Source organism: Poecile atricapillus, chromosome 1 (genome assembly GCF_030490865.1).
Source record: "Poecile atricapillus isolate bPoeAtr1 chromosome 1, bPoeAtr1.hap1, whole genome shotgun sequence".
Classification (NCBI taxonomy): Eukaryota; Metazoa; Chordata; class Aves; order Passeriformes; family Paridae; genus Poecile; species Poecile atricapillus.
The window spans coordinates 156355010-156371575 of NC_081249.1; the positions used below are offsets into that span (position 1 = coordinate 156355010).

Sequence of the window (16566 nt, forward strand, 5' to 3'; positions counted from 1 at the left end):
TGATCATAACAAAATTAAGTATTTGTGGCTGTGATTCATCTGGTCCTGATTTCTGCTTTCTGAAAACCTCTCAGATTGAGCCATTTTGGGAAATTAGGCAACCAGCATGTTTCTCTGTCCTGCCTAAACTTTACTGGTGGCAGGCATGAAGTTTCCCAGACCAGCATTCAGCAGAGACATCCCTCAGAAACTTCATTTCTCCCACTCTCCTGCTGTCTTGTCTTCCGGTCTTTTTGCTCTCTTTGCACACAGAACCATCCACCTGTCTGCACACACACCTGCAAGAGCAGCTGGGACCCAGTCTCCCTGAAAGCCACTACTGATATTCATATAATTGATAACTGTGGCCTTCTCTGCTTGGAGGCCTTCATTTCAGCAAAATGCAACATATAATGATGCTTGTAGGGAACAGACTGCTGAGACTCTCACACCAAAGGAAGCCAAATCTTCCTATTTATGACACGGCGAGATCAATAAATAACTCCAATGCAGGCAAATTTGGCAAATGGCAAATGGCTGCAGCCTGTGGGGTAGGAGCTGAAATCCAGCTGAAATCTATAAGGAAGTAACAAAAGTCATCATGGTCCCATTGAGTCTCCTATAACTTTTATAAGTTTGGGAATGTCAATCTGCTCCCTGGAGAAGACCTGGTTTCCCTGCAATGGGCTTATGCAGATGGAGGTGGGCAAGAACCAAAAGGTGAGATTGATTTGTTGGCCCTTGCACAGCTGCTCACTTACAGAGTAGGGACAGGAGCTGTGGCACCACAGTCCTCCCAGCATCACCTTAGTGAGGGCTGACGTGATGTGACCTGTTCACAGCATCACTTCATTTGTGGAAAAAGAGGAAGGTTAAGTGTTTTCATAGTGTCTTCAAATCCCTTCAAATCCCTCTAGCCCAAGTACCTTCACAGAACAGTGTTTTCTATCTCCCCTTACAGAAAGCTTCTTGTTAATATTTGAGCAATGAAGAAAACATAGCAGCTGTTAGCATCATTTTCCTGTTGAAGCAGATTGTCCTCAGGTAAAACAAAACACAATTAAGATACCAGCAAGGTCAGTTATATTAGACAATCCATATCCTCATAATGCAGATATTTCCTTCAATGTCTGTCACCAGCATCAAATCCCCAACCACAGCAAGATAATTGGCAGCCTTGTTCTAGGGGGAAGATGAAATGGCTTGTGTTGCCACCAAAACCAGCCTGGATTTTGTTTAAGTGCTGGAGCCTGGGGGTGGTATCGCTCATCTAGCTATATTGCTGGAGAGTCATGTATCAAGGACAGGCTTCTGAGGCAGCTTCTGTCTCCCTCCTATTTACTGCTCCATTAATTACAAACCAGATGTCAGGGCAAGATTTAAAAGTCAACTTTATTTGAAACCCTGCAATATAAAAAACTCAACCACAACCATTTTTTTTTGTGGTGGGGAGTGGAAACATGAAGGAGAGAAATGTTCTTTAATCCTTTGCTTATAGTTATTTTCTATTTTATTTTTAACTCTTATTTTTTTTAAGTTGTGGTTATTTTTTCTTTTACTAAGTGGCAAAAGGAATTTCTCTTTTTATTTCTGTCCCCTCAACCCCCAGAAGAATTTTAGGGTTTTCTCTGGGAACCAGACCTCACTCAAGATCTTCTCTCTGCCAGCTGGCATTTCTGTCATACATTCCTCTTGATGTTTATGGCCCAAGACTGCTCATAAATATAAATGCAGCTGCCCACTTGGTTGACAATGTTTTATTTGTGGACCACGGAGGTGTAGACCTCCTCTTCAGTGTCTGAGCAGACTTCCAGGTGTCCTGGAGCTGCTGGAGACATGGCTGGGGCTGAAAGCAATGGTATCCCTACCTCACAGCCAGAGATGACAGTCTGAGATGTACAAGGACCTGGATGATGAGCTTCTAGTGCCAAACTCTGGAGCACACCAGGCAATCAGATGGAGCATCCTCCAGAGTCACATAATCATGGAATCGATTGAGTTGAAAAGGACCTTTAAGAGCTCAATGATTAATCCAGCACCGACAAGCCCACCACTAAACCATGTCCCTAAAAGAAGGCAGTGACAGAAAAGGTATCTAGAGGAATCTGGAGATTGTCCTCACTTTGGAAGGTCCCCAAGAAGTTGGCCCAGCCATTGCTGAATCTGATTGCTGAATCTTGGCAAGGCTTAAATGGCTCCCTATGTTAGCTGCAAAGTTATGAAAAAGGGTAAAAGTCCCCTCATATAAAATGAGAAACTTCGGCAAAAAGGGAGGCAGAGCCTACTCTTGTTTCCATTCCCTAGCACATCAACATTCAGCCTCAAGCAGAGAGGAGGGGATGGACTGAGGGAGCAAAGGATATAAGATGAGGAACTGATTCCTCTTGTTTTCACCCTGCCAGTTCCCCACCAGCTACATTTTTCCACTAGAAGTTTGATTTCCTATTTATTGTGGGATTAACCCTTTGGTTAATCTCAGGTCATATAAGGATGACTCTCGTGTGTAAGCAGCCAAGATGTTTAATGAAGACCAACCTGATCTTAGCAGACTGTAGAGAACACAGTGTAAGGACAGGAGCAATAACATCATTCAGCTCCTCGCTTAGAAAAGCTTTGACCTTAAATAAAGTTTCCCTGTCGTTGTTCAGGAGGGTGTAATGCTGCACTCTCAGCTAGGTGATGGGAATAATGAAATGTAATAAAACAGTGAAAAGGAAACAAATCCAGCAAATTTACAGAGGATTTGGAGGTGTGTTCACAAAATTGTTATCCATTATTATAAATTATCTGAATTTTCTAACTGTAAAATTTTTGGTAGGAGTAAAGGATGATGGCAAGAAGATAAACCCATGTAACACTTTGGAAAGCTTAGAAGCTGTGAGAGTTGGGTGTAATGCCAGTTACTACAGGTACATTCTCTTGTAAATGTGGGAGTATCTGTAATCAAAAAATAATTGTGACCCTTCCAAGTGTGAGCCAGGGAACTGAGATTTGTAATGGGGCAGAGACAGCCTGGGGAAACAAATATATTTATTGATAAAAGTAAGTCACGAGGTGGCTGAACCAACTTGAATCCCCAGGCAATGCTGCCAGTGTTTTTGTCAGACATCTGTGGGCGTTGGCAGATGCTGCAGCAAGGCCAAGGATGGAGTGATGGGTTCTACAGTTTTGGGTCCCACCTTAGAAACTGCTCATAAACTGGAGGCAAGTTTAGAAAGCTACAAGAGGGCTGTGCTGGAGGGCACTGTGAGCACAGAGAAGGCACAGATGGGCACCAAATCACAGGGAAGAGCCAAGAAGCACTGCAGGAGGGACATCAGCTGGGGAGATCCAGCAGCGATTCCACAGCTGTGACTGTAGGTTACTCTCCAAGCCTTCCCATGAGGTCTGGACCATGGCAGATGATGACACTGGGGGCCCAGAGAAACTCCCTGATGCAACTCCAATCTACAGCTTTTACTGGAGAAATGTTTGGAGTTTCAGTAAGCACTCAATACATCTGCTTTCCAACTGGTACTCTATCTCCAGCTACTCCTGTGCTGGAAAAGGCATTGCTGGATTCCTCACCTCTTAGGACTGCAAACTGAACTGGACATTCCAGAACTGGACATTCCTATCACAGACTATTTTTGCAATGTGACAAAAGCAAATGACACATTAATGGGAACACTATTTACATGGGAGAGGCGAAAGAACTATTTACATATCGCTCGGAGGAACAGTGGATCTGTGACCAGAGATCCAGTTATTCAGTGAGAAATGTAGCTAGGAAGTCCAACTACAAAGGTGAAAAATTTGGGGTAAAAATCAAGCAGCCAATCAGTGGAGTGGCCTAACTGCGCTGAAGCATGGCTCACTGGTCCCAGTTACAGTGGTTTGTACTAACAAAGGGTGGTCTCTAGCCCATGGAGTCTGTAATGTAATCTGAGATTCAGTGCAGCCATGAAAATGGAGGAAAATGGGACAGTAATGTAAAACATGATTAAAACTTTGTTAAGCAAATGTAATCGAAGCACTTACACAGAGAAGTGGTTTGAGAGTGTTTTGAGCAGGTGGGTGTCTCTGGTCTCTGATGAAGGTTTCATATCTTTCTTCTGCTCCTGGAAGCCCCTCGAACCAGAGGCGCTGTTTTCCCCTTCCTCCTGGTGCTGTCTACTTCCTCCGGCTAGGCGATGTTTCCAGCAGGGTGAGTCCGACGGTCCTACCGTGGCAAGGGCTGTCTGTCCCCGCTCAGGGAGGGAGCGAGGCTTTAGCGCGGTCGTTTCCCATGGCACGCCATCTCGCGTATGCTGCGGGCAGCAGGTCTGCGGGCGGGACAGCACCGTCCTGCCGCCAAACCCCGGCTCGGGTGCATGGGCTGTCCAGTAAGTGATGCTGGTACCGCGTGGTGGGGCCGGAGGGGCTGCTGAGATCCCGCTGCCAGTGCGCTTGAATCCCCCCACCAGGAAGGCGATTAGTGCTTTAGCAAACACGACTCCTGCCTTGCTCCAGGGGCGCACCAGCTGCCACCAGGCTCACGGCGCCCGCGAACGGGCCGGGAGTTGCATCGAGGAGGGATGGGGGGGAAGTTCGGGGGCTTTTGCAGTTTGATGTAGCACACCTCAGTCTTGCCTCCCCTGGGCTCGGGAGGTTACCCGCGGGTGAGGCTGCCAAGGGACCAGTAATGGCCACTACGCAGAGCCGTGATTTAGCATTTTACGCGGCGGTGGCAGCCCGGCAGCCCCGCTCTTTCATTGGGAGCTCACCGCAGTACCGGAGCCTTCTGGCTACTTCTGGGAAAACTCCTGACGTGGCTGTGCAGAAGGACGGAGCCAGTTCCCAGCTCTGGCTCCCTTCAGGTGAAGGGCGTGCGGGGCGGTCCGTGCGGACCCGGCGGCGGCTGAAGGCAGCGGAACGAACACCCACGACAGCCGCTCCTGCTCCCCTCGGCTGAGGGACAGCGCCCGTGACCCAGCTCGGGGTGTCTCCCATCTCGGAGCCATTCCCGGCCCCACACCTCACTCAGTCTGGCAGGGCGCGGGGGTTGCGCTCCCCGAGACACCCCGCCCGTCCCCGCACCCGAGCGCGCCCGGCCCGGCGGCGGGAGCCCCGGCCCGCTCCGGCCGCCGCCGCCCCCCGCCGCCAGCGCCGGCCCCAACTCCTCATTGGCCGCGGCCGCCGGAGGGAGGATGACGCCCGGGCGGAGCGGGCGCCGGGGCTATAAAGGCCGGGCGGGCCGGCGGTGCCGCGCTCTCGCTGTCCCGCACCGCCCCGCGATGCCGCGCGGCTTCCTCGTCAAGCGCAGCCGGAGACCCGGCGGCTCCTACCGGGCGCGCCCGCGGGAGCGGGACCCGGACCGGGACCCTCCGCCCACCCCGCTGCCGCGCCCGCCGCCCGCCGGTGGGGACGGCCCCGCCGCTAGACAGGGAGCGGAGGAGGAGAAGGGCGAGGAGAAGGAGGGAGCCGTCGCCGCTTGCCCCGCGACGTGGCCCCCCGGCGGCGGCTGCGGCGGCCCCGGGCTCACCCCGCCGGAGGCTCCGGCCGCCTGGGGGGCGACGGGGCCGTGCAGCGCGGCGGGGCCGCGGGCGGCTCTCTTCGAGCGGTGCCTCAGCTCCCCCGCCTCCGCCGAGTCCTTCCCCCTGGCCGCCTCCTTCCCGCCCGCCGAGAAGCTGCTGCTGCAGCCGCGCACGCCGCTGCCCGCCCCGCCGCTGCCGTCGGTGCCCGCGCTGAAGCGGCCGTCTCGGGCCAAGGCGCCGGCCAAGAAGGGCAAGGCCACGCGGAAGCTGAGCTTCGCCGACGAGGTGACCACCTCGCCCGTGCTGGGGCTGCGCATCAAAGAGGAGGGGCCCGAGGGCCGGCCGGGGCCGCCGGCGGGGCGCACGCCGCTGGGCGAGTTCATCTGCCAGCTGTGCAAGGAGCAGTACGCGGACCCGCTGGCACTGGCCCAGCACCGCTGCTCCCGCATCGTGCGCGTCGAGTACCGCTGCCCCGAGTGCCACAAGATCTTCAGCTGTCCCGCTAACCTGGCCTCGCACCGCCGCTGGCACAAGCCGCGTCCCGGCCCCAGCGCCGAAGGCGCCGCCTCCGCCCCGCCGGGCAAGGAGAACAGCCCCGAGCGGCGGCCCCGCGGCCCCGCCGCGCCCCAGCCACCGCCGCCGACCCGTCAGCACCGCGGCGGCGCGGACAGCGCCGGCGGCGCCCCGACCGCCCCCGGCTGCAGCCCCGGCCCGGCTCACGGCGGCGCTCCCGGTCCGGGCGGCGGCCCCGGCGGGGAGGCGTTCGCCTGTCCCTGCTGCCAAAAGCGGTTCCGGCGGCAGGCTTACCTCCGCAAGCACCTGGGCACCCACGGGGCAGCGCGGCCTGCCGCCTTCGGCCCTCCGGAGCGCGGGCCCCTCACCTTCGCCTGCCACCTCTGCGGCGCCCGCTTCCCCTCGGCGGACATCAGGGACAAGCACCGGCTGTGGCACGCCGTGCGGGAGGAGCTGCTGCTGCCGCCGCCGCCGCCCGCCGGGGTCCCCGAGAGCGGCGCGGCGGGCGGCGAGCGGCAGGGCTTCCCCTGCAAACACTGCCCCGCCACCTTCTTCAGCGCGCCCGGGCTGGCGCGGCACGCCAGCAAGTGCCACCCGCCGGAGAGCAGGCAGGTCCTGCTGCTCCAGGTGCCCGTCCGGCCGGGCTGCTAGGCCCGCGGCCGCCCCGGTGGGACTGCTCCGGGAGCCCGGGCTAGCCGAGCGAGCCCTGGCCACGCTGTAATTCCTATGGAAAGTCGCGGCTCTCACGGCTACGACGTCGGAGAAGCGGCCCGGTGACTCGCGGCCGGTGGGTGGTGACCCGTTCAGCCCACGGGCCGCGCTGCCGGCAGCGCTCCCGCCGAGCCCCGCAGTGGAGGGAGCGCCGCGCTGCTCCCCAGCCACCGGGGCACGGCCCCGGGCCGGCGGCAACAGGCGAGAAGCCCCGCCGGCATCTGTCGGGAGGCGGGCAATGCCGAGGCGTCGGGTGGCGGCCCACCGCCGGTCCATCTTCCGTAGAGACGGAGAGAAGAACGGCTGTATATAGGGTATCTAAAGAGAGAAATTATTTTTCGTGAGAGAAGGAGCCTGACCTAGTGACCTTGTTTTAATAGCCTTAGCCCCCGAGCTTCAACATTCGTGGTGTTTTGTTTGCTGTACTCTGTACTAAGATAGCTGAGAAGGTAAATGTTCATATTAAGTCAGTGTCAAGTCAAATAATAGCTAGCAAAACGTATGGGAAATTAATCGTGCTGTCTGTTTAATTGAAATATGAGGTGTTGATCTTCTATAGCTAAGTACGCATCTCCTGCTTACTCTGTGTCTCTGTACTCTAGCAGCGGCGTGATGGGCAAAACACACGTCTCTGGCAGCTGCCCGTTCCCAAAGCTGCTCCGCTCCGTTAGTGGCTTGTTGGTGCGGCACGGACAGTAGCCAGAAGAGCAGCTCGGTCTCACCAGGCTGGGCAGCGTGTGGCCCCGCCAGCCCCTGCACGGCAGGCAGGCGGAAAGCAGCCTGTGTGCGGCTCGCCTTTTCGGGCGGCCTCCGAGCCCTCTCCCCCGTGAGCTGCGCTTTTGGTGTGAATTCCTCCGAGTCTTGTGAGCAGCTGAAATTAGGACATGAAGCAGTCTTTAGACACGTTGCTAAAGCGCAGGTGACAGGCTACCTTCCTTCTCCCTAACGACGCCTACCTTTAGCAAAGCAACCCGCGGTGTGTATTCCCTGGCTTTTGAGTGCTCTGGCCAAATGCATTGAAATGCTGTTGGATTTACCAGCTACTGACACTTCAGCCAGTATTTGTTTGTTTGTTTATTTATTTACGTATTTATTTTTTCCATGAGTGCTTGTTTCTAAATGTGATAGCAGATGAGGCTAAAAATAAGGGCAAGAAAATTCAATAAAAGATTTAAAAGAAAGCTCATGCCTTTCTTGAATTCAGCAGGGCAAAGTAAGTCAGCTGGTGATTCCGAAGAACCAAACTGATCCTAGTCGTAATCTTTGTTCTAACATTCTCTCTGACACGAGCATGCAAAATATTTCAATCTCTTGATTAGCATCCTCTAAAGCAATTATTTCTGTAGTTTTCTATTTTGCTACACACAACAAAAGATGTATCATGCCCAAAGGCTGCAAGCAAGCGATAAGTGCTTTATGTTAAATGTGCTTCACGGACTTTGTCATTTTAGTTCCAGAACCTGGACAAACGAATTAATACAATATAACCTAATGCAGCCAAGATTTGCCTTCTGACAAAGGAGGCTCAACTTGCAAGTCACAAATATGCCAAAAATAAAGCATGTTATTTTAAGTTGTGCATTTTTTCTGTCGTTTGTTGGCAACAGAGACTTAGGTAAAAAATGCCTGTTTATGCAATTAAATGAGTTTGCCCCTGGAGAAAGTCACTATTTTTTTTTATTTTTAATCATGGTTCCTCTTTCTCTCCTTGTGTAGTCAAAGATGAAGGACTCCAGACCACGCAAATGTGATGATTATTAACTGCTCCTACAATTAGCACTTGAACAACCAGCCTGCCAGACGGACCAGCCTATGCCTTGTATTACCTGCAGAGCTACATCCAATGTATTTACTAGATCTGGGCAAGTTTTCAGTTGGGCATTCTTGAGAACTTGTGTGTACTTTTTAATACAAAGGAGAACTAAAGCTGTGTATTGCATTTAGCTGCTCCATGTGCATGTAATACACAATCCTTCTATAAATTGGACTAAGAATCTAATCAGTGAGGTGAATGACTAATATACAAAAGGTGGTAAGAATAATTTTATTGGATTATTAAATAGCATGTCTTCTCTTCAACCATTACAAATTTGTAGATACTACATGAATGACAATACATAATTTCTTCTTTTATTGTTGCCCATATGATATATTTACACATGCAGTTAGTACCGATGCCATGCTACATTTTGTTAACAGCATTTTGTTGTTTACTAGACTCAAAATGTGAGCATTTAGTTTTCTGTAGGAAAATACCTCTGGGTGGGTGGAACTCGTGTACTAATCTGCGCTCAGAAGGTTGAAATTATTAGCATTTCAGGCCAGGCTCCCGGAGCATCTTCCCTTTTCTTCCCTAGTACCCATCATCATGGCAATGAATTTCTATCAGAAAAGTGTTTGTTTGTTTTTATTTTTTTTTTTAATGTAAGAAAAAAGAATATACATCTAGATGGAGCACCCTAATGATAACGGCTAAAACTTGTGAAACTCAATGCCATTTACTATTGACACCACTTGGAAAAGCAAACATTATAAAAAATATTTGGAAGCCAAGCAGAAGTAGAATTTCAGCACAGTGATTTTTTTTTTTCTGGCATAGATTATCTGCAGAATTAGGAAATGATACATTGCATTATGATGAAAGGGTGCTATAAGCAAATTATTTCATTTGGCTTCTGTAATGCTTGAAAGGCCATTGAACTATTTTATTCTCAACATAAATAATCTGTACACATCTTGTGCATTAACATTGTGACATCTGACAAAGACTTTACAAATGCAACTTCAATTTAAAATTGTACATTCATTTTCAAATTGTACATATTTCTTTCTTTGTTACAGGGAAAATTGCAAAGGGGTGCAATAAATATAGTGTAATCCAACTGCAGTCTCCAATTCCATGTTGATTCAAGATCAACCAGAGTTAAAACCCAAAGTTAATCATCCATAATCATCCAAGTAGGTAAAAGGTGCAGGGTAAAAACTGCACTGCAAAGAAAAAAAAAAAAAGGCAGACTGGAGCTTAATAAAAAAACAAAGCTAAAATATTAAAGTCCAGTGTCACTGTTTAAAATAAACATACAGAAAAGGAGGATGCAGGGCATGGGTGCACACACATGAGAGACATTATCCTTGAATGAAAGGTGTGAGCAGTAAAAAAACCCAAAAGGTGGTGAGTCGCTGCGGGAAGGGAGGCCAATTGCTCTTCACTAGAAAGCTGCAGGCATCTTGCCACTTAGGACTTGTTGGCTGAGCCAGAGGAGCGGCGCAGTTTCATGGACATGCGGCTCTTGCTAGTCCGAGGAGACATTGGAGAGGCTAAGTCTGTTCCATCCACCTGTGCTGTTGCTGCTGCTGGAGTTTCTCCCGGCTGAGTCTCTGGGCAGAAGCCTGCAGAGGACAGCAAGAACCAGACGGGTCAGTGCTGCCTTCCGCACTCGCAGCATGGGATCTTTCAGCAAGGGGCAGACAGGAATTTCAGTGCTGCTGTCACTGCCACAGCATCTCCTAGCCCTTTACCAGCTGTGGGTGATGGTATTGCTCACGAAATTAGCAACTGCCACAAATGCACCCCTACAGAAAGGATGGTTCCAGAAACCACTGAGCTACGGGACTGCAGAACCCCCTCGCCCTGAGCAATTGAGGCAGCACTGAAGTGGGCAACATTCTCCCGCTAACCAGGAAAACAAACAGCTCCAGTTCCCTTGCAGGGATGGGGGAATCATTAGTCAAACCACAACCCAGAAGAATCCAGTCTTTAATGAGAACATGAAGGTTAACAGCTCATTGCACATGAAGGGAGCTCTAGGAATGCTGCTGAAGAGGTGGAGTGAATTGGGAGCCAACTGAGAGAGCCAAACATCTTCTCCCATATCAACTTCAGTTGGTGCTTCAAAAGGCAAATTCCTACAGGGCCCACAAGGCAGAAGCTTGAACAGATTGTACTAACTGGATGCACTATATGTTAACGTTTCTTTGTAAAAGGAACAAGATGAATTTGAGACAATGATATGTAATTCATTAGCCCAGTGCCCAGAACTACGCTCCAGTGGCCCCAGAGTCCTCACTGCAAGCGACAAGGCTCTTTCCTACAAACAGCCTGTCTCCAAATCTTCTTCCATAGAGGTACAAAAGGAAAAGGAGAAAATATGAAATCAAAATCACATTCTCCTTCCTGTGCTACAGAAAATTAATACTGTGAACTCCCATCCATAAAACTAAACTGCATTTTCATTAGCCATTTACAGAGACTGGCAGTGATTGAACTCAACTACCTCGGTTGCCTCTGAAGGCTTCTAACCCATATAATTTAGAGATAGAAGCCTGGTCCTGCAGGTGTCAATGGGGAAACCCCTGCAGACTGCAGTAAGCCAGAAATCACTTGCTATTTCTTCCACATCATGCTATTACTGGTAATTCTTTAAAATAATAATGCAATAATCAGAACTGAAGATCTCTCTGCCTCACTATACATTTCACATATAAAGGGTGCAAAAATCATTCAAAACTGTCCACGATTTATTTTGAAAGATTCCTCTAAAATCAAATGAGGTCATAAGGTAAGAAGTCTAGGAGCAAATTTAAAAGATTGTCATAAACCTGTGGTATTTAGCAACTCGGCTGCTCTTGCCTGGTCCCTCACCTGCCTGCTCCAGAGCAACAGCACGGTACTTTCTATCTTCAAACCGACACAACCCATCCGAGTGACAGGAGAGAGAAAGGGCTGTTATTTGTTCCCCAGCTGGTGACAGTAATTTTGCTCATGAACTAGGTACTTCACTGCCAAACAATCTGGAAAAGCATGATAATGCCTGACTCACTGTGCCTTATAGAAAAAGGCAGGCAGGGAAACATGCATTCGCATTTTCTGAAATTCTATCTTGTTCTGATTTTACAAGAAATTAAAGCATTTCAAATGGTGGAAATTAGAGAATAGAAAATAACCGTTGTTGTTTTGCACAGCATACCATTCACAGCTAGCGTGAAAGACCTTCCGTTTCAAGCCTTTGCCCTTTACCTTGATGTGGCCAATGCTTTCTAGTGGAGGTTTTGGAAGGAGAAGAAATATCACAGCATTTCTTTCTTTGTTGAGAATGAAGAAGTGATGAGGAAGGAGGAGTGGAAAGAAGTGAGGAAGGGGGAGGAGAAAAGATAAAAGATAACAGGTGTGAGACATGAGACACGAACCGCAGAGATTGAAGGGTATTAACAGATGAGCACAGAAAACGGAATTTCGAATTTCATTATGCAATTGCTGCTCATGCTACAGGTTAAAGAGAGTGATGAGTTAGTTATGTGCAATGAAGCAACAGCTCTGAAATACGGTATCATACTTACCAACTAAGCATTACAAGAAAAAAAAGGAAGGGAGAGAGAAAGAAAAGAATTCTATAACATTATCCAGATCCAACATTATTAATAGCAACTGAGATACATCCTAAACACTGTCTGAAATGCTTGCTTAACATTGGTGAAAACAGCTAAATACTCACACACATACACACAACTGAGAAGGAAAAACAAATGGCAACTTGATATATGGCTTCTGCTCTCCAGCTGTTTCACAGTACTGAATACGTTAAAATTATAGCCAGTCGTAACATGAGACTCCTGAAATCACGTAAAGAAGCAAAAGCAGCTAGTTTTAAGCTAGTCAGTCTGCACTGAAGAGTTAAACCCTAGTGTGAAATTTTATCATGGGTTGTTGGATAAAGAAAACCTCAGTCTGCCACATTATTTCAATTAAAGTATTATTCCAGTTGTAGCTTTATTTTTTTTTCCTAATTCCTGTGGACAAAAGCACAAACTCATATTCAACCACATTTTTTTTACAGAAACTTAGAGGTATTGAAGAACAGAAGTCATGTAAAGTGATTTTCACATCTGAACATACCACACCAGAAGAGTGAAGGACAGCACTTAAAAATATATTTAACATCTGACAGAAATTAACAGATTAATTAATAACAAAATTTCTTTGGATTTTAGATAAGCATATATATACATACATACACTCATACACACGTGGATATTAAATATAGTATATAAAAATTTTTGCAGGTTTTGCTTCCCCTTCAAAGTTTTAAAATTTTCAGTATAAAATGCTATTATCTTAATCTCTCTCTACAATTGTCCTGGTTCTGATCAGGATGGGGTAATTTTTGCAGTAGGTATGACTAAGGGGTATGACTAAGACCTGGAGGTTATTCTATATCATCCTGTGTCATTTTTTGGGGAAGGGCTCACTTCTGAGTCAGTGTAGTGTGGTAGAGGGAGTGTTTGGGTCTTATTGTGGGGGGGTTCACTTCCTACATCAAATTGTTTACCTCTTTCTTGCACCCTTTGCCATTAGCACTGTTATTGTTACTGTATGTTTTCTTATCTCATTGCTGTTTCCAGTAAAAATTGTTCTTATCTCTTGAGCTTTACCTTTTATGCCTCCAATTCTCCTCTCCAGTCTGCCAAGGAGAAGGGGAGTGATAGGGCAGCACATGGTTTTAGTGGGAACACGGAATTGGAGAATACCATTCCTAAAACACAACAGCTTCTTTGGTGCCCAGTGTGAGGCACGAAGGGTTGAGATAACAACAGATTTGCCCAGAGTGAGTTGAAAACAAATTTGATCTAATTTGATACGGTTTGTTTTACTAGGTGCAGACCTACTGGTCACAGTGATCTTGCCTGGTTTGCTCATGTGGGTGTGGTACCTAACCCTGTACACGTTTCTGTACATCCACTATGTGCTCATAATGGTGCTCCTTTTGAGAGCAGAGAGAGGGACTGGGATTGCTTAGTTGCTGTACTATGGGGTATCAGTTTATGGCATGGTAAGATGAAGGGTAATGATGATCATTTGGGATTGTATTCAGTGCTTCTCTCCCATCCTTAATCAGGCACTAGTTCTGGGAATACATTAATAATAACATCCAGGCTGGGGGGGAAATGGGGAAGTTGATTTCCCCAGATTTTCACCCCCTTTTCTTCCTTCAGACCTGTTAAAACAGCTTTTGAGAATTTTGAATTCCTGCTGGATGTTAAGGAAAGCATATTCTTGTAGCTAAGTCTACCATGTCTCCTCAGTGCAGTCCACACCATATTTAGAGTGAGGACAGAGATTTCTAGGGAGGCCATTCAGAGATCTGCCCCGGGGGTGGATGGTCATGAGTAGCATAGAGTGCAGGAGAGAATGAGCCAGTTTTTGGGGAAATTCTCTGCTCTAATGGTTTAGCACTTCACCTACACAACCCTGATGATCTCCTTGCAAGGAGAATGCTGTGGCAGCCCCAGAGAGGATGTGTGTGCATCTACATGATGTACTTTTACAGCCAACTTCTCTACCCAGGCAATGATGTCTTGCCACAGTTCAGTGGCCCAGATGGTTTCCTTCTGCACTGCCAATCATTCTTTTTACATCATTTTAGCCACCCCCACAGAGCATTTGGCACCGTATGCATGAGTGTAGAGGCAAAGTGCTGGCCTTTCCTCTCGTTCAGTGACACTTGAGGCCAGCTGGATGGCTTTCAGCTCTGCACCCTGACTTGATTCACCTTGTCCCTCAATAGCTTCTGCAACTCGCCATGTAGGATTCCATACATCATCATTCCATTTTTAATGTATCCCTACAAAATGCTAGGAACCATGAGTGAAGAGAGTGTATCTTTCTCATTTTCTGGTAGCTGATTATATGAGGGGGTTGGAATTGGGCTGCTGAAGAACATTGCAACAATGGACAGGTGGATCAGGCTGCCAAGATTTAAGTGTCTCAGGTCAATCTGGAATTATTTCTGACTCAGTGGGCCCATAACAGCTCAGGCCATCAGGGAAGAGATGCAACATCCAGATGGGCTTGTGACTGAGCAGGGGACACTATATCCCAGGTTAACCGTAAGCATGAAACATGCACTGCAATTGGGCAGGCCAAATGGGTGAAGTCTCTTTGGTGTGGGGGAGGAGGGCTGAAATATAAATGTGAGAAGGCCTGGCAGATCGATTACATCACACTCCCACAAATCTCCCTAGGCAAGTGCCATGTATTGACAATGGTGGAGACAACCACTGGATGGCTGGAGATGCACCCTGTGCCTCACATCACTGCCCAAAACACCATCCCTGAAAAGCAGCTCATGTGGTGACGCACCATCGCCAAAAGAACAGAGTTGGACAATGGGACTCATTTAAAAAATATTCTCATAGACACCTGGGCCAGAATCATACTGAGTGGGCACATCATATTCCCTACCCTGCACCAGTCTCTGGGAAAATGGACTGGCACAGGGGACTGTTAAAAACCACACTGAGAGCAATAGGTAGTGAGACCTTCAACACCGGGCTCTGCATTTAGCACGGGCCCCCTGGTTAGTTAACACTAGAGCATCTACCTTGCTTGCCCCACCCAGTCAAAACCTCAATGTACTGCAAAAGGATACAAAGCTCCTGTGGAGCATATAGGAAATGTGTTAGGGAAGACAGTTTGGATTAATCCTTCCTCAAGTAAAGGCAAACCCATTCATTGTTTTTTCTCAAGGACCTGGGTGAACTTGGGACAGTCAACACAGAAACACAGTGTGTACCTCCAGGGAATTTGATTTTTGGGTTAAAACAGTCTGCAATGTTGAATTGTATAAAAGTTGTTGCTGAATGACACCGCCACTGTATGCCAGAACTACCATGGACAATGAGTATGAAGTGCTCCAGTTGTGAGCTCCTGGTGCAGCTTTCAACCACCTGACAGCACACCAGCCCTCCTGCCCTGGAAGACATCTGGGATGGACTGAACCCACAGCCACGGACTAAAGGAACTCCACCTTGGAGCGACAGTCACTGACTATGGAAATTATACTCATGCCTACATATATATGTATATGTATATAGTTGGAAGGTGTAGGATTTGGGCATGATGCAGATGGTATAGAATAAGGGATGGAAAATGTCCTGGTTCTGGTTTGGACAGGGTTGATTTTTGCAGTAGCCAGAAGGCAGCATGACCAGGACGCATAGGTTACTCTGTGCAACTTTGTGTCATTTTCCAGGGATGGCGCAAGGGCTCACTTCCAGATCCCTGTGGCATGGCAGAAGGAACAGTTGAGTATTGTTAGGGATGGGGTGTGTCTGTGTCCATGTGAATTGTTTACCTCTTTCTTGTACCTTCTGTCATTACTATTGATGTTGTTGCTGCTGTTAATTTTCTTACCTTATTGCTGTTTCCAGTAAATTGTTGTTATCTCAACCTGTGCCTTTAATGTCTCCAGTACTCCTCCCCAGCCCACTGAGGGGAGGGGGAGTGATCAAGCAGCACATGGTTTGGAGTGGTTTCAATGGGAACTCTGAATTGGAAAATACCATTCTTAAACCACAACAAAATATTTAGTTATCCAAAATATAAAATTAGGGTTATATATGAAGGCTTTATGGACAAATGATGTGAAGCCAGAAAGTTCTATAAAATAAACAAAATAGATGTCTTTGGAGGCAGAAAACATCAGGAAGTGATCCATATTTTTCTCCTCTTAGATCTAAGTGACAAATACCATAGCCTGATTAGCTATGATATTTTGGGGCCATAATGCAAAGCCATTTCAATTGTTTCTGAACAGGGAGATGGGTCAACAAAGTTGAAATGCGATTTTTACACTCCATTTGAAAAATTTAGAATCTTCTAATGATAGTATTGGTTATTTGACTCAGAAATTAATTATTTAAATCTAAAATGGAATCCTAACTACACACAGACTAAACTAGAAGTAAGGTGAGATGGAGGAATCTGGAGGTATCATAACATATGCACTGCCATGACTAATCTCACGCATCATTTCTGACCTTCAAAGGTGAAAAATTCACCAAGGAGAAGCCCGAAAGGATGCTGCATGGC

At 48.0% G+C, this 16566-nt stretch overlaps 2 protein-coding genes across 5 annotated transcripts in view; one reads left to right on the forward strand and one right to left on the reverse strand.

The window, feature by feature from the left end:
- The first annotated feature begins 5234 nt into the window (after positions 1-5234).
- On the forward strand, positions 5235-6638 carry INSM2 (INSM transcriptional repressor 2). The gene has a single exon (XM_058851258.1). It carries the CDS (start codon positions 5235-5237, stop codon positions 6636-6638), a length of 1404 nt encoding a protein of 467 aa, XP_058707241.1.
- A 2460-nt stretch (positions 6639-9098) lies between these two features.
- RALGAPA1 (Ral GTPase activating protein catalytic subunit alpha 1) overlaps positions 9099-16566 on the reverse strand; it is a 131264-nt gene continuing 123796 nt past the window's right edge. For all 4 annotated transcript variants that reach the window (XM_058864628.1, XM_058864605.1, XM_058864620.1 and 1 more), the window contains one exon: positions 9099-10088. In XM_058864628.1, the coding sequence (XP_058720611.1) occupies positions 9934-10088 (155 nt within the window). In that variant the 3' untranslated portion in view covers positions 9099-9933. The remainder of the gene's footprint in view (positions 10089-16566) is intronic.